This window comes from Pogona vitticeps, chromosome 6 (genome assembly GCF_051106095.1).
Source record: "Pogona vitticeps strain Pit_001003342236 chromosome 6, PviZW2.1, whole genome shotgun sequence".
Taxonomy (NCBI): Eukaryota; Metazoa; Chordata; class Lepidosauria; order Squamata; family Agamidae; genus Pogona; species Pogona vitticeps.
Window position 1 is genome coordinate 86394405 of NC_135788.1, and position 18181 is coordinate 86412585.

The 18181-nt window shown below is 42.0% G+C and overlaps 1 protein-coding gene and 1 non-coding gene across 2 annotated transcripts; both read right to left on the bottom strand.

Annotated features, from left to right (window-relative positions):
- Positions 1 to 1195: 1195 nt before the first annotated feature.
- Positions 1196 to 9978, bottom strand: LOC110090744 (up-regulator of cell proliferation-like). Its single transcript, XM_078377764.1, has 2 exons — positions 9802 to 9978; positions 1196 to 6643 (listed from the first exon to the last, which is right to left on the bottom strand). Exons 1-2 carry the CDS (start codon positions 9887 to 9889, stop codon positions 1935 to 1937), a joined length of 4797 nt encoding a protein of 1598 aa, XP_078233890.1. The 5' UTR covers positions 9890 to 9978; the 3' UTR covers positions 1196 to 1934.
- On the bottom strand, positions 1721 to 1822 carry LOC140701557 (U6 spliceosomal RNA). The gene has a single exon (XR_012080447.2). It is a non-coding gene; the product is annotated as a U6 spliceosomal RNA (small nuclear RNA).
- Positions 9979 to 18181: the final 8203 nt, after the last annotated feature.

An 18181-nucleotide genomic window follows, 5' to 3' on the forward strand; every position in this document is an offset into this window, starting at 1 on the left:
ATAGAAAATGCAGGAAATAGGAGGCATTTTGGATAGTTATTAAACAATATGCCTTATTCAGGAATTCATTCCCTCTCTTTTTCCCAAGGTGGTGACCCTCAGTATCTTGTGCAATATGGTGAACAGTAGTGTATTTCCACTTATTACTAATAATGCCTAATTGTGATATTTGCATGTATTGTGATATGTGCATGTGGGTCTGGTCTCTGGGTGTCTGTGTGAATTTCGTTGTATGTGTATACTATGTTTATAATTACAATGACAATACATTTATTTGTGTTTGTATTTATTAATTCAGCTTAGCATATACTCATTGAATACAATAAGGTCCTCCTTTTTGTGAACAATGTCCTCCCTCCTTGTCAGTGTTCCTCATCCCCCATATCCTCCTTTTTCTCTTTTTTTTTAAGAGATAGAGCAGGAGGCCTCCGGTTTACTAAAGTTTTAGGGATACTGAGAGGGAGTTCTAGAAGAGGCAGGAGAAGGGACAATAAAAAATAGGCAACATCAGCCACAGTTTGCTTGGTCATCTGCCATACAATTCACGGCTTTAGCAGTGACCCACAGCTAACACAAAACACAGCCGAGTGAGAAGGGAATTGCCTTCTCCTGTCTTTCCCCTCATTCAAAACCGCACACATTTTACCTATTCACTGCAGTTTTGTGGGAAGCGATGAAGAAGCCCTATATGGAGACTATACAGTAGTTCATTTCCCTTTTGACACAGTGACATGGAAAGCCTTTTGTGTTTCATGCTGGAGCTGTGCAAGTGGCCACAGGAGTGTTTGGCTCAAAGTCATTCCGTTTTACAACTGGTTTCACGTCCCCTGTCATCTTAGTTTCAAAGGGGAATCTGAACCAAGGTCTCTCGAATCCTGGTTGAATATTTTAAGCACTACACCAGACATGATCCTCTCAAAAGAGGACTACTAATTATAATTAATAACAATGGTTGTTAATAATTTCAGTATAAGCCACTGTATTATATAAATCATAAAAAATACAATGAAATTGTAATCTGACATATCTTCTGTTAGTAATTATATGTTTTAGAAACAACCCAGAAAAATTAAAGCCAGACCCTGTGAAACTGGAGAGGTATAAATTTTATCCACACAGTACAACAAAACCACACTTCTTCTAAAGAATATCTTTCTTCTTTAGTTCCACTGCATCACTAGACAGAGATATATACATACATTAGTCTTTTCACTAGCAAAGAGGATGGTATAGAAGAAAAGCTACAGTCTGAGAATTATTATAACCATGCATTTATTTAGCAACACGTATACAAACTGATTTTCAAACTCAAACAATATCCTGATGTTGATGGGGCAAAATAGTAGAGAGAATCTTACTTTCAAGCAGGGTCTGGCAGGGTGTTCTTCAAGAAGAATCCATTTTCTGTCTTATTGAAAGATGTTTGCCTATTGTTATTTGATACTTCATGTTTTCCTTAGAAGAGGAACAGCCTGTGCTTCCTTATCTGTTCAGCCCCCAAAGATCCAACTATAAGGATATTTTACCTTCTCCAGCATTTGCCAAAGTATGGCAGTTAGCTTGATATTCTTGCCACAGGAAGTTAAAGGCTTCCAATCATTGGGAATGGGCCAAGTCACTGTTGCTTGGTGTGTTTCATTCAAACATAAAGACTAGGCAGATTTGCTAAACTAGATATGTAATAATATGATAGGTAAGATTTTCATATGGATATTTTTTTAAACAACGGAAACTATTCACAAAATTGTGTATCGTCTTTATGCAGAGCTCATGTCAATCTCTGTATTGTTCCAATTTTTTGTGTTTGTGCCACTAAAGCAAACAAAGATCATGGAAACTTAATGAATTACTTGTCTTTCATTAATGCCAACCTTTGCTGAAGTGGTTAGTGTGTGCATCAAATTAGATATTCTCAAGACTTGGGGGTGGGTGGGTTAATTCACATTGTAGGTTTCCTTTACGGCCTCCAGTGCTTGCTCCTGTGATATATTTTTCCAATCCTCAGGTAGATCAGCTGGTTTGGCATGGTAACGTCTGGCAAAGTCACAATTGAATTCTTTCAAAACAAACTTCCAGTAATCAGAAGCATTGATACTGGGATCTGGCTGAATACACCAGTCTGGATAGTAGTCACGATAATCTTTGTATGGACGCACCTCCCAGTCTGTATCGCAGTTTCGGAACCTGCTGTTGGAAACTACATCAGTGGAGCAAATAGAATGAACAAGCTCTTCAGAACTCTCGTTTCTGTATCTTCCTAGTCCTTGCGGACGATGGATGGCAGCAAAATGTTCCTTGTGAGCACTCCCGCCCGCTTCACAGGGGACTTTGCAGAAAGGACATTGCTTCCCACAGCCGAAGACCCGGTTGAAGAGCTCACGTTGAGGCTTCACAGACAGGTTGGAGAGCTTGGATTTGATCTCGAGAGCTGCAAAATCGGACATTATCTGCGTTTGCAAATCAGGAAGGAATTTCCCAACCCAAGCGGAGAACTGACAAGGATCAAATGTGTTCTTAAACTGTATCCCCATTAAGTTGTCCTTAGAAATAACCAGCTCCTTCTGCATATGTTGGCAAAAGTTGTCTAAAAATTCTGATAACGTCTCAATGCTTTTATACGTCATGCTTTCCAGTGTTTCCCTAATCTTCTTTACTATATGAGAGACAATCTCTTTTTCTAGGTCCTTCAGATCATTTTCTGCATAATGATCCAAAATTTGCCCCTTTATCCACCCTTTAACAAATGTTTCATATTCCATGATATAATTTACAAACTTGTTGAAATCCCTCTCCTCTAATAACTCCTTCAGGACACGAAACTGGAAGAAGCTTCGGCTAGCGTATCCAATACTTTGTGAACTGGTGAGAATGTCATTCACTATTTCTATCCCAAGCCTTTTGTTAACATAATCCACTATGGAAGGGTAGAGACAACGCTCACAGAAATCCTTGGCTCTGTTTTGAAGAGCATCTTTTTCTAAATAAAGGTCTCTGAAAACAGAGAAATACTGAGGTCTCAGGTTTTCCAGACGTACATGTGGATCATTTTCCTTAATAAAATCTTCATGCATTTTCTGAAAGGAGTGAGTTGCTTCTCCTAAAATGTGAAGCTTTAGATCTATTTCAAAGCAAGCTGTTACATGCAGTTTTTCAACATCACTTTCTTGAAGCTTCTCATTGATCATATGTAAAAGTTCACCACAATAGGTCTCATCATAATCTCCTCTGCAACAGACCTTTTCATTGATGTATGAACTGCACAGGGTCATCAAAGATCTAGCAAGTTCCTCAGCTTTATGCCAACGGTCCTTTTTAGCAAAAAAATGTGTAACACGGTATATAATTGATGTCTCCAAATACTCAGGTTTCATTTGAAAGGTGCTTATCCTGTAGTTTAGCAAGCATTTTGCTTCCTGTACTTTTAGGTTAACTAAACTTCCCCGATGAGCTAACTCCTTTCTTAAAGATAACTCTATATCTGAAAGTATCTGCCGGTTTTCTAATGGAGTTGGTGAGATTGCTGACAATGTTTCTGCCCACATTCTTTCAAATTCTTTTTTCAACTCCTCATCTTCCAATCTATATTCATTTTTCCGACAGTCTTCAAGAAGTTTGTCCACCTTTCCTTCAAATATTTTCAGGTATTCAGTTTGAAGAGTATCAATTTTGTGGCGCCCCTTTTTAATACGAATAGCTTCTATGCATTTGGTAGAAGAATAATTTTCAAGTTCATGCTTGAGGCTGCTGGCACTCCTAATAAAATCTTCTTTGTACCTTTCCACCAAATGTAGATTTGCTGCTCCACTTTCAAAGTATTCCTCCAAGTGCTGGAGCATCCTCTGTTCTCCAGATGACAGCTTTGCTTGAAGGTCATTTTTCCAGTTGGAATGATCCAGTTCATCAAGGTCAACATTCTGGATCACAGTTTCCTGCTCAGATACCCAGAGGTGCATCTCTCTGCGGAAATGCCAGTCCCATTCAGAATATTTCATGGACAATTGGTTATAAGCTTCAGCTATGAGGCTGTTGCGGAAGCTGAAGATGAAGTTCTCATGTTTCACAGCTTTCCACAAGCTTTTCACCCATTCAATAAACTCAGGGATATCCTTGGGAGGCCTTTTATGTGACCTATCCTTTATCAGTTCAAAAAGGGACTTCTTTAATTCAAACACTTTTTCACTGTAGCCCCTATTAACTGGAGCCATTGGTGGGACTCCATGCCAAAGACCTGGGATATACCAATTGTGCATTTCTGGGTCATAGTCCATCATGTCTGAAAACCTGATCTCCCTGTTGATTTTTTCCATTTTTGCTGCTGCTGTGGTCATTTCATTGAGCTGTTCCAAGAGGTGTTTCCTATCTCTCATGTTCTGGTCATATGCAGAAACATCATTGACATTCTGATGGACAAATTGACAGTTGGGTTTTTGCCCAATCCTCTCCATCCTGAGAAAAGCATGGGTCACAATTTGAAGGATGTCCTTCATTTCAGTGGCATTCTCCATGGCCATGTTTACTATGGTGATGTCACTCAACCCAACCACTAATGTAGCCAATTCATTATCATGTTGATAGTTATCCTCCAGTTTGGCTAGTTCTGGAGCTTTCAAACCTTCAGTGTCTATCACCAGGATGAAATCACAGCCAAACTCTTTTGCCAACTTTTTTCTGACCCTAAGCAACATCATGAAGGCTCCTCGTGTACATCGGCCACTGCTGACAGCAAACTGCAAGCCAAACATAGTGTTCAGAAGGGTGGATTTCCCAGTACTCTGCACTCCCAATACAGTGATCACCATCAATTTGGACTGATTCCTTAATTTCTTATTAAGTCTATTCAGAACATCAGTTATCCACTGGAGTGGCATATTGGATACATCTCCATCAATCAGTTCTAGAGGAAACCCTTCCAGCATCAAATCAGCTGCAATATTGGGGAAGTGGAGAAATTGCCTTTTGTTTTTTGCTATTTTGCCCTCATTAACCATTGAACACTCTGCCTCATAAAACTGGCCCAATTCACGCATGAAATGCTCAACTCCCAAGGAAGACGACGATATTAATTGGTCTGTCTCTGTAATCTTCCGCCTATTGTCTCCAAACATTTTACACAGTTCTTTGTATTCAGAACGTAATTTTGAAAGATTCTCCCTTGCAATGTTGTCCAGGTTGAATTTCAGCCATTTCAAGAAATAATGCTTCTCTGCAGAGTTCAGGTGCCTTATAGCATCCATGAAATGAATCAAACCAGCTTGCGGTTTATATTCATTCTGTTTCTTACGCAGCATCAACAATTTACTTCTGAGTTCAGATCTATATTCTTCTGAAGGTGTGTCCCCTTGTTTTGTCATTCTGCATAATTCTTTCTCCACTTTTGCCAGATTTTTCCAGAGTTCGCCTTGGAGTATCAGTGTTTCTTTCTTGTATCCTGCTACCTCTTTTATGTCTCTAGTAATCTGTAAAGCACATTCAAGAGCCTGCTGACATTCTTTCTTATCCTCGTCCACGTGAATGGTCAGCTCACGGGCCACGGCGGCCATCTGATTCACGCTCATACTGTTGGGAGAGCTGATGATTCTTCCAACTGCAGATCGCAGCTTTTCTACAAATTCCGCTTTATTTGACATTGCAGTTTTCACTAGTATATGTGAATTGCTGAGCCTAAGTAGCGGAGCTAATTTATTTAAGAAATCCAAAGTATTAGTGGATTTGCGACCATGATCCTCTATGATAAAGTAGAACTGAGTTGACAAATCCTTCAGTGATGACAAGAGGATATATTCTCTTTCATTGATGCATTCAGCAAATATAAACACAGCCGAAGAGACCTGTGTTAGAAAGCTAAACTGTACCCAATGTGACTGAGCATCTCCGCGGAGATTTGTGACTGCAATTGGCTCTGGAAAGAGATCGGAGCTCTTTTGTCCTGGGAAATACCAAGCAATTTCTACTAGCCCTTCGGCAATTTCTCGAGGAATGTTTCCAGATTCACTGTCACGGTGAATGAAGAAATCATTGTGCTGCTGGGAGGGACTTAGAAAGTCATTGAGGACTGCGGACTTGGAAAAGGTTGAGGTCCCCATCCGCACAAAGGAGATTACTGCCATGGGTGTCAGCACCAGGTTCTCTTCCCTAAAGCCTTTGCTTTCAGCCAGGGAATGGGGCATCCATTGTTTCACGATGCCCCGCATGGCCCAGAGCATCAGGGTGCACTTTGGAGTCTCTAAAGGGGGCAGGAGCAAAGGCAGAGCAAACTGGCAAAGGGACATTTTGGAGAAGATCTCCTGCTGAAGGAAACTGTCAGAACAAAGCAGAACGGCACAAAGGACATCAAGGTGGTTCACAGAAACTCTTACGTCTGTCTCACTACTGAAGAAAATTCTCTCATCAACTCTCTTTTCTTCCTCCTTGACTTTCATCCTCTGCTCTAGGTTCTCCTCCTCTACAGCTGTGTTCCTGGCTGATACATTCAGAGCCAGAACCTTCCTCAGAAAATGCCAAGGTAAATCTCCCAAAGCAGCAGATCTGCATTCTTTTAAACTTCCTGAACTGATTTCCAGAATTTCTTGCAGGGCCAATTTCTTGCTTTTATGTTTCCGTAGCTTCAACTTGGTAAGAATGGTCTTAAGAGCTTTTCTTCTCTCTGTGGAATAATAAAAATGTTATTATTGTTCTTGTTCTTGTAACTTCTTCTACTACTGCTGCTGCTATTCTGTTCAATGGGTAAAGGGCTGCATAAGCTTGTCCAAAATAATCTTTTAGGCACAAAGTGGATTTGCCATTAAATGCATTACACACATCTGCATAAAATCTTGTTATAACATGAAAAGCATGTAGTGTAACAAGACACCTAGGACTAGGACACATGCAGCCACACAGATGCAAATACATAGAAATGTTAATGACCTTTACTTGGCAGACTTGCCAATCAGGCTGGCCACATGATAATGCAACTGAATTTACACTAGTCTGGCATTTCATAAACTCATAAAGCAGTGAAGTTGGAAAGGGTTTATAAGGCCATCAAGTCCAACCCCCTGCTCAGTTCAAGAACTTTCCACTCAAGTCAGAACTTCCTTTGGAGCAGCGGTTTCCACCTTTGGGTAACCCAAATGTTCTTGCAGTGCAGTTCCCGGAACCCTTCACCACTAGCTGTGCTGGCCTGGGTTTCTGGGACTTGCAGTCCAAGAACACCTGGGTTACCCATGGTTGGGAACCACTGCTTTAGGGTGGCCAAAGCTCCAGATTCTATGAATGAAAAAAAATAATGAAGAAAAACTATGCCCAATTCAATAATCATAATAAATCGGATAAATTAAGATTATTTACAAATAAGTGTATCTGTGAGGATTCTCAGTCATCCAGGTGTGGTTATCTGGAAGTTGAGCCAAGGCAACTGGAGTTATTTCTTATTAGGTGGAAATGTTTCACTACTCATCCCAATAACTTCTTCAGTCTGAGGAGAGTTGGTAGGAGACCCCTGATATATCCTATCCTTCACGTTGGTTTCACTTCTCCTTGGTCTGAATAGGCTCATTAGATGGACAAAGGATGGGGAGGTGAGTGAAAATCCCACCTCTGCAGTCCTTCTCCACCCATTGTCATGGGTCGTTAACAGTCGTTAACAGTGGTGTTTCTGGTGTGTGTGGTCCTGATCTTTCTGGGGAGGGAAGCAAGGGCAGCATGATAAATAGGAGACAGCTTGAATCTAAGGCCTACACCCCCATTGAGTGAGGGATTTTCTATGTGCACGTGAATGGCCTTTTTGACCCCTCTCTCAAATCACCTATTTTCTTAGACAGAAATGCTCCGAACACTCCTCTTTGCATTGGGCCACATATACTTTATTGCTCCTGTTGTGTTTTGGCGTCTGGTCTTTTGGGTGTACAAGTCTCTGCATTAATGTGTTTGTGGGTTTGAAATGCACAGGCATGTGGTGTTTACCAAAAATCCTTTCAGAGCTCTGCATTGGAGAAAGCAAACAGCTAACTAAACAGGAGAATGGCCCAGCTCAGGACAATAATCTGCAGCATTCCTTCATTGGAAGAACAAAGGATATCATTTGATGCACTCATTTTGGACCGATAAGATAGGTGGTTTGAGAGAAGGGTCAGAGAGGCCATACATGTGCATACAGAAAATCCCTCACTCAATGGGGGTGGAGGCCTTAGATACAATCTACCTCTTATTCATCATGCTGCCCTTTCATCCATCCCAAGAAAGATCAGGTCCAATCACCAGAAAGACCACTGTTAACGACCCATGACAATGGGTGGAGAAGGTCTGCAAGAGGTGGGATTTTCACTCACTCCCCATCCATTGTCCATCTAAGGAGCCTATTCATACTAGGGGGAAGCGAAACCAATATGGAGGATATATCAGGGGTCTCCTACCAACTCTCCTCAGACTGAAGAAGTTACTTGGATGAGTAGCAAGAGGGAAGTCCCGCTGCGATGACTCCACTTCCAGATTTAGAAGTGTGGTTGTGAGTATTTCATCCAAAAATTTAGGATTTCATATACAGTGGTGCCCCGCACAGCGTTCTGGATTAACCTTTGCTGTGGGAAACATTGCACTACGGAACACAAAAAGGCATTGGAATGCATTAAACAGCGTTTAATGCATTCCAATGCCATAGAATACTCACCGTTGTGCGATGTTTCCCAGGGGCCGGCAGCCATTTTCGCGCCCTCCTCTCGCACAATGAGGGTGCCAAAATGGCTGCCATCAGCTGTCCGGCAGGTCCAAAATGGCTGCCGGAACAGCCGAAAGGGGCCGGGGCGCAGCGTTTTCGCGCCCTTGGTGAGCAAGGGGCGCGTGCGAAAACGCTGCCAGAAGCCCCGAAATGGTTGCGCACAGCCATTTCGGGGCTTCTGCAGCATTTTCACGCGCTCCCCTTGCTTACCAAGGGCGCAAAAACGCTGCGCCCTGGCCCCTTTCGGCTGTTCTGGCGGCCATTTTGAAGCCGTGGAACAGCTGATTGTCGGGTCACAAAGCAAAGGTCAGTAAGCGAGCAGCTTACCGACCTTCGTTCTGCGATTTCCCGCCTATACGGGCACCGTTTTGCGATCGCATTTGCAATCGCAAAAACGGCCTCGTAGAGCGAATTCATCGCTCTATGAGGCGCCCGTTGTGCGAGGCACCACTGTACTTGGATGTTTTCTTTTGAAAGGAATTAAAAGGTAAAGGTAAAGGTTCCCCTTGACAATTTTTGTCCAGTCGTGTTCAACTCTAGGGGGCAGTGCTCATCCACGTTTCCAAGCCATAGAGCCAGCGTTTTGTCCGAAGACAATCTTCCGTGGTCACATGGCCAGTGCGACTTAGACATGGAACGCTGCTACCTTCCCACCGAGGTGGTCCCTATTTATCTACTCGCATTTGCATGCTTTTGAACTGCTAGGTTGGCGGGAGCTGGGACAAGCGACGGGAGCTCACTCCGTCACGTGGATTTGATCTTACGACTGCTTGGTCTTCTGACCCTGCAGCACAGGCTTCTGCAGTTTAGCCCACAGCGCCACCACATCCCTAATCCTTGAAAGGGATTAGTTTGTAACAAATTTAAAAAAGGATCAAGAAAAGATCCCAGTTTAAACCCCATTTAAAAAAAAAAGTGAAAGGAAATGGGAAAAGTCTCAAAGAGATCGTGAACAATGGCTTAAAACACTGCTTGCACTTCCATGCCCAGTACTAGTAGAATGCATGAACAAGAAGTTCCCTGGAAACACTGCTCCAAGCATTATTGGAAAGTGTGACAATACAAAATAAAGCGAGATTTGAGGGGAGGAACAGACATGAAATTACCTTTAGGAGGATGTTTCTGCACTTGCTCTGGTTCTTCCCTAGTTTCTTCTTTCTCCTGACCTAGAAACAGATGCTCAGGTTCAATCATCTTAGAAGTTCTTGAAGTTCCTCTTGTATCCCAGGCTCAATTTAAAAAAAAAACACTTCCATCTATCCAATCTAATTTCAAAGGACGTAGCGTCCCTGAAGAAAATTTAAAATGAGAGCAAGCGTCTAATATGCTTATAGTTCAAGCTCCCCCCCCCCCACATCACAGAGGACTGGAAGTGGCAGAAATTGTCTTCTCTTGGTCCTACGCAGGCTTGCAGAAGCCAGAGCTCTCATTAGATCATTGTAATTTAATTATCACAGTAATTATAATCACCTAATGCTATAGCCATTAGATAATTAATTTCTGGTAGAAAGAGAAACCTGAGCAGAGGGGCACTATAAAAACAATCAGATTTAGATCTGAATGTAGCGCATAGTAAGCAAAGGGGTACTACAAAGTGGTCTACTCTTTCTCCTATATTTAATTTCTTTTTAAACAATCCCACCCTCTACTTGGATGAATCCTGCCACCCTCCAAAATTAGCCCAATAATATATAGCAATCCTTCTTTTCGCAAACAACGCAGCACCTTTCTCATGATCCACAATTGGTCTTGAACAACCCTTAAAGATTTGCGGTAAACTAAGTGTTGTAAACTCAATAGCCTAGAGATAAGCCATCACATATCAAAGTGTGTTCGGTTTGACATCTTTTAATCAGAAGCTTTACGAACCAGGTCTCACAGAAAATATGTACATTTGGGGCAGATTTGACATGTTCTGTCATAAGAACTGTATGGCCAGAAAGGCTAATACCCTCAGGGCATAGAAAGACAGTACAAATGAATAACTGGCAGCAACTTCTGGAAGCCAATTTAAAAAATCACCATAAGCATGATCAGTTGCATTCTTGAGTCACAAGTCTTGGGGTAAAGGATTTTAACAAAATAAAATAAAACAAATAATGTCTATAGAGTTTTCTTACCTTGAGGCAGTTTGCCTTCAAAAGATACGCTGTTTGCATTAGGCTAGGGTCACTAGGCAAGAGGATTAGGGCCAATGGCACGCACACACTCTTGATAAAGAATAGCTTTCGATATGCATTAGGAATTGTCAATTTTTGTAGCCCTCCCCATCTTTCTTATAGCTATGTTTTAGCCTCTGTATGCATAAAATGAAATCAGTTCCCCAACCCCCTGCATTCAAGATGTTTTGAAATACAATGCTTGACCAAAGTATACACTGGCTGGAGCTGGTGACATCCAAGGAGTCTGGGGCGCACCTAGCTGAAGTGACATACAGATAGGAGTCAAGGGATTTCCTCTCTCCTTGCATGTTCTCCTCTTCTTCCTCAGCCTGGAAGGGAGCCTTAGAACAAACTGCACCGAAAGTAGGACCATTCTTCCTCCCATCAGTACAACCTCAGTCTGCCCTATCCTAAATGTCAAAAAACAAATACAGTGGTGCCTCGCATAGCGAACGCTTCGCTATGCGATGAATCCGCACAACGATGGGTCCCGGGCCATCGCTGGAGCGTTCGCTCAGTGATGGCCCCTATGGGCTTTTTTCACTATGCGATGATCGCGCGGACACGATCAAAGCATAGCGAACAGCTGATCGGCGGTTCCAAAATGGCCGCCACTAAAACAAAATGGCGACCGCTGTTTTGCCTCGCTAACGAGGCATCCAAAATGGCCACCGCAATGGAGAAAACTCACAGAACGGTGAGTTTTAAGTCCATAGGAACGTATTAAATCAGTTTTAATACGTTCCTATGGACTTTTTTGTTTCACTTAACGATGGATTCGCTGAGCGAGGGTTAATCCGGAACGGATTAACCTCGCTAAGCGAGGCACCACTGTACTTGCAAATGTCTCTGGAAATACTTCAAAGCCTGAATAACTTGTCCAGAAAGAGCAGCCAATGGTGTTCTAATGAGGCAGCCAAAGTTCAGTCGGTGCCGGTGCCAAGAAAAACACACACACATGTGGCTTATTTATTGTGTTCGGTGTCCCACCACTCGAGGTGACTGCTTAACTGGGCTAGTTCTGCTCTTCACAAAAAAACCCTTCAAGCACTCTGCCTGAAAGTATGCAGAGGGGCTCTGGGGATGGTAAAGGGCAAAACGGGCGGCAGAGATGGGGGAACATATGTAATCCCCCTGCTCATGATCCTCCCTCTTCCAAATAGACCATCAGTCAGATTTCTTCACAGTTAGCACACATGTAGCAAAAGAGGATTGAAAGCGTCTTCACTTGAAGGTACTCACAACAGAGGCTGGAAACTGAACTGTGACCCGTCAAGGCAGTTAGCCCAAAGGACCTACAAGCTCCTCTTCAAAGGTCTAGCTAACGTCTGGGTAGCAAGGTGACGTATAGGTGTCCCCCCACATCCCCATCCCCTAACTCAACCCTCTCCACACTTTCAGGCTTAATGCCTGAATGGGGCTGAAGATCTTCTCAAAACCTATTTGCATGTGTTGCTATTCTTCTCTTGCTCTGTTAGGCATCCTATAGCAGTGGTTCTTAACCTTTGTTACTCAGGTGTTTTTGAACTGCAACTCCCAGGAACCCCAGCCAGCACAGCTGATGGTGAAGGCTTCTGGGAGTTGCAGTCCAAAAACATCTGAGTAACAAAGGTTAAGAACCAGTGTCCTATGGGAACCACCTGAGAGAAGACAAGAGAATGATGAAATCAGCATTCAAAGCCAGGAGTGGGCTACATGCAACCTGGGGCTCATATGCAATTTCATTATTCTGCTTCTGCAATCTCCCCTGGATGACTTCTGTTGCAATTCTGATATGAAAATGTATTAAATATTAAGGTTGTACAGTACTGTATAGTTAAAAGTAAAATGGCTGGTTGTTGTGGGTTTTTCGGGCTCTTTGGCCGTGTTCTGAAGGTTGTTCTTCCTAACCATTCTGGGAATATATATATGGTTAGGGAATTCTCTGAGAAGTACATACACACACACAAAACCATTCTGGGAAAATATATATATTTTCATATATATATGAAGTCAGTGGCTGTGCTGGATGGGAGATTCTGTGTTGTAAACAAAAGAGGAAAAACAAAAAGAGGCCTTTTAAAAAAATCTTTCAGTGATACCCCAAAAAAGAGCCTCTGGTGTCAACAAAAGAGGACATGGAGGTTTCAGGCTTTCTATGTTTCTTTTGTTCAACCTTTCTTTCATCACTCCTCTGTCAAATCCCCTGGGCAGATCCAAGATGGATCCTTTCCTTTTCCAGGCAAAGGATCCAGTTCTCCTCCCTGATCCATTAAACTCACCGCATAGCTTCCCTCGATCTCGTCCAGCCCTGCTGTCCTGGTGGTCTCCATAATGCGGACAGATTTTATTTAGGCAGCGGGCCAAAATATATGTTAACGTTAGCATCTCTATCAAAAACTCAATGTTTGCCTGGAGGGCATCAATATAATGCCTGTGACTTTGAAGTCCAGGTACGAATTGACACCAGAGCAACAGTTGTCATGGCAACATCTCAGAGAACAATGGGAGAGAGAGAGAGAGAGAGAGAGAGAGAGAGAGAGAGAGAGAGAGCGCAATCAACTACTCTCTTTCCACTCTGCCACTAGGAAGCTTAACTTTTTCCTCTGTGGGGCAGTTTTGATGTCAGTCAGTTTCCTTTCCAGTCAGTTTCCTGCTGCCTGTCAGTTAGTACCAGTTTAACAGAGATCATGAAGAGATCTCTCTGTCATGATTTTTAACTTACTAAATGATTCTTTTTCCCACCAGTGTTACCATGAGTTCCTGTCAAGTTTCTGAGGACAGAATTTTGCCAATAAATACTGTTTCTCTTTTACTACTGTCTAAAACTGCTCCTCTTTTTGCTGTGCAAATTACCCAAAACTCAACAATATTAACACAGAACTTTTACATTCTTCTCACTCACAAGACAATTGCTGGTACTCTTTCCTGAGCTCTTGCCTAACCAATTTTTAAAAAAAAACATTTTAAAATTTTAAAAATTCCCCATTTTCCTACAAAATTGTTCAACTTATCCAATTACATAAACTATGATGGTTGCTACTTGAAGGGTATGAAGCCCTAAATGGGTTTTTGTGTCTTAACAAATGTCCAGTCCAGCTGTGCATACTATATCAGTATGCTTTGCTTTTCAAACAGAAAGGACAGTGAAGATATTTTAGATGAATTACAGAGACCTGGAAGGGAGCTTCACTCCCAGCTCCCTAGTCCTTCAGGCACTGATTCAGAGTATCAACAAATTCACTGATAATGGATGAAAAAAGGAGATGGAGCTGTTATGTCATCCTGATATTTGGGACAGTGCATCTCAAATTTCCAGAGAAATTCCTGTCCCCCACCCCCCACTCTGTCCTAATGATAAACAGGATGTGAGACAAGACCAAACCCTGAGAAATACTATATATACTCAAGAGGTCAAACCAATCTCCACCATATCCATGCTGGAAAATGGCCATTTAGGAAGGACCAGCACCTTGTGAGCAAACTGGCTATAGTTTGCATTCTTGAATTCTGATCCTGACCAGTAGAACCAACATGGATGCATTCCTCCTGTCTTTCTCCCGAGGTGCAAAAGGGAACATCAGAATCTTTACATTAGAGCTCAGTAGGGCCTTAGAGCCAAGGAAATCTATTTGCATTTACACTCCCTTCCCTCCAATGCAATGCACTTACCAGAATCCTTGCAACCAAATTTGACATTTGAGTCACAGACATGAGTGACACTGTCACAGTTCTTTTCATCACTAGAATCCCTGCAATCAGTATCACCATCGCAATGCCAACGCATGGGAATGCAGAGGGCATCCAGCCGGCACTGGAACTCATCGGTATGGCAGCCTCCAGGTGGGCGTGTGGCTGGGAATGGAACGAGAAAGAGGTTGCATGCAAGGGGCTCAGAGAGCTAGAGACCAATTCTGGACAGCACCTTCATCCTGTTAAGGCAGGTGGACAAAGGTAGCTGGCATGGTAAGCCAAGGAGGTGATGCTCTCGCAAGCGCAAGTGGAGCCCACGTTTTTCCTTGTTGCCCTCTCAAGTCTCAGCAAACTCTACAGAATGAGAAAAGGAAGACACTCAAAACACTGGCTGCCTGCATCTATAAGAACTTGTCCATGCTTCCAGATCAGCATCAGAGAACCTACTCACTTGTTTACCTTTAGTATCTGTTTGTTAGAGGGCAGAGACTGCAATTTCAGTCCAGCTCTCTACTTTATGGAATAACCCAAAACATATGTACATTGGTTTCTTTGTCTGTCTGTCTCGTGTATAAGTCACCTTTCTCCTAACAAGTGGACTCAAGGTGGCTCACAGTATTAAAGAAATAACATTTATAACACAAAACATGTGCTGTCACCCTCCCCTCTTTAGTTGCAGTACCTCATGAGCATCTGAAACTGTACCTGTTTTGAATGGCTTTTAAAAGATGAGGCTTATTGGTCAAGATTCACTATATTATTACTGAATTTTTCTGATTGTATATGGCTTAGGTGGATGCAGTCAAGAAAGATGGCTTATATTTATTTCAGTTCAATAATACTATAAAGGCAGTGGGCGAGGGGGTGGGAATGTAGCACAATTTTCTTAACAAAATTGACAGGAAGTTCAGCACTGCTGTATTGAGTCCTATTTGCAAGAAGCAAAGCGTTCAGAGCACAGAGAAACTGATCATAAAAGGATCCAGTCCAGGAAAGCAATGCTTTTGTTGTTTTACGCTAATTTTGGAGTATAGGTCCTATCATTCTTTTAGGCCACACAGGCTGGGCTTCTGTGCACCAAAATATCTGGAAGGCCAAAACTTCTCCATCCTTATTTTCACAGCTTCTGACATTTACCTATCAGCTTCTGCCCATGGCTTCCTGCTCTTCAAACAATCCATGCTACCCCCACTTATTTTTCACTTTCCTCAAACACTAGTTAAACCAGGTAGATGTTGAACTCTGAAGAAAAATGTGCACACCACAAAAGCCTCAAATATCGTATTCAAAGGAAAAGAGGGAAATAGGAAAAAGGCATGAATATACATACAAATCAACAGGTGTCAGGAAGTCATGTTGATTTGGGAGGGAGAAATAAAGACTTCCCTGTGCAGAATATTTTTTTAAAGTGCTAATGGAAAGAAGAATGGGAATGTTGCATATGACTTGATGATGCTTTGGGTAGGATCCTAATTTAAACTCATGTGGTCCACAAGGATCTATGTCACTTTTTTTTTCATCATGAAAATGCCATGAAGTGAGGGTGTTTTTTTATGCTTCGCTTTCTGAAAACTGATGGATCCACAATTTAGCTGTATAGGAATGCCATATAATGATAATAAGGATCATTACACACCTATGCTTTGGGCACATGCAATCATCTAGTTCTGTAGAAACCAGAGGCTAGGATCCAAGCATTTTCACAATGCTGACATCATGTATTGAGGGTCCTCCTCCTCCTCCTCCTCCTTCTTCTTCTGGCTGTGGACATAGATGGGACCCCTAACTGGATGGCAGTTTAGTAAGTACTCCAAGTAAGATTCATGTAGATCCTTGATGATCTTCTCTATGTTCTTGTATAGTGACATAATTGTTAGCGATCTATCTGTGTGTGTTTTAATTGTTGTGCATACTTGGAAGAGATATACAAGTTGTAGTGGTTTGGACAGGATCCTATGTAAACATAATATTGATCCATGCAGATCTATGCCTCTGATACATATATTTGTGCCAGGGACTGAGGAAACTGATTTTTATTGGCTTGTTTAGGCACATGCATGCTACAGTATGTGTGGCCTGATTGTGAGTATCTGTGCCTGGAATTACTGTTTATGTGTCACTGCAAAGCCATGCACTGAAGGACCCACAATTTCTGTGGGCATAAATGGGATCTATGATTTGATGGTGATTTTTCAAGGATCCTATGGAAAAATCGTATGAAATCACAAGGATCTGTTCTTGATTTTATGCATCTGCCTTTTACCCAGACCCCTGTAATATATAACTTCCAAAGACACTTAATAGAACTTTACTTTTTTAAAAAAACCCAACATTTCTTTTGGTGCATGTTATTAACGATTTCATTGTATTCTCACCATCTGAAAAATACAGGGAATACTCTCTGGTTCCCTCTAGTGGATTCTGAAATTGTACCCTGTGCCTTTTGTGTATTTATGAGTAGAAACTCCCAGAATTCTGCCTATGCAACTCTGAGAGAATTCTGGGAATTGAAGTCCAAAAAAAACAAATGATACACTTCTACAAATTTATTATAGCACAATTTTTTATGAACGATCATTATTTTATCAAATGAATAGAATGTTATCCATGATGTATTCCAGGATACATACAGTGCACATGGTTGGGGATACAACTGTAGACAAAAAAATAGGGCCATTAATTTAAACATTAGTTTACATTGATAGTTACGTTATTCACAATGATTGTCCACAGAACTCATAAACATCTTCGCACAAGGTAAGCAAATTAACATACATAGTATTATGAGAATCTATTATCCTATGATGTATTTCTAGACAGAGTGTAAAAATTGTTAGATCACAATGTTTTGCTCTGCAGACTTTGCAGGAGAAATGTAGGGAACAACAACAGCCACTATTTGTGGCCTTCATAGATCTTACAAAGGTCTTTGACTTGGTTAGCAGGGACAGCCTTTTTAAAATAATTCCCAAGATTGGATGTCCACCTCGACTCCTTAACATCATCAGGTCCTTTCATGAGGGAATGAAGGGCACTGTAGTTTTTGATGGCTCAACATCAGATCCCTTTGACATCTGAAGCGAAGTGAAACAGGGCTGTGTCCTCGCACCAAGCCTGTTTGGGATCTTTTTTGCTGTCATGCTGAAGCACACTTTTGGAACTGCAACAGAAGGTGTCTATCTCTGGACTAGATCAGATGGAAAGCTCTTTAGTCTCTCTAGATTGAGAGTGAAGACCAAAGTCCAGCTGAAATGTATGCAGGGCTCCCTCTTTGCTGATGACGCAGCTGTTGTTGCCCTTTTTGCTGAAGACCTCCAACAACTCATGAATCACTTTAGCAAGGCCTGCCAAGACTTTGGATTAACAATCAGCCTGAAGAAAACACAAGTCATGGGCCAAGGCATGGACTCACCTCCCTCTATTACCACCTTCACACAAGAATTGGAGGTTGTTCATCAATTTGTGTACCTTGGCTCAACAATCTCTGACACTCTCTCCCTATATGTCAAGTTGGATAAATGCATTGGCAAAGCAGCTACCATGTTCTCTAGACTCACAAAGAGAGTATGGCTCAATAAGAAGCTGAAAACATATACCAAGATCCAGGTCTATAGAGCCTGTGTCCTGAGCACACTCCTGTACTGCAGTGAGT

Excerpts from the sequence above, each read along its gene's own strand:
- LOC110090744 (XM_078377764.1), bottom strand. The coding sequence starts at position 9,889 with ATGATTGAACCTGAGCATCTGTTTCTAGGTCAGGAGAAAGAAGAAACT. Across the intron at positions 6,644-9,801 it reads GCAGAAACATCCTCCTAAAG|AGAGAAGAAAAGCTCTTAAG; the intron begins GTAATTTCATGT and ends ATTATTCCACAG.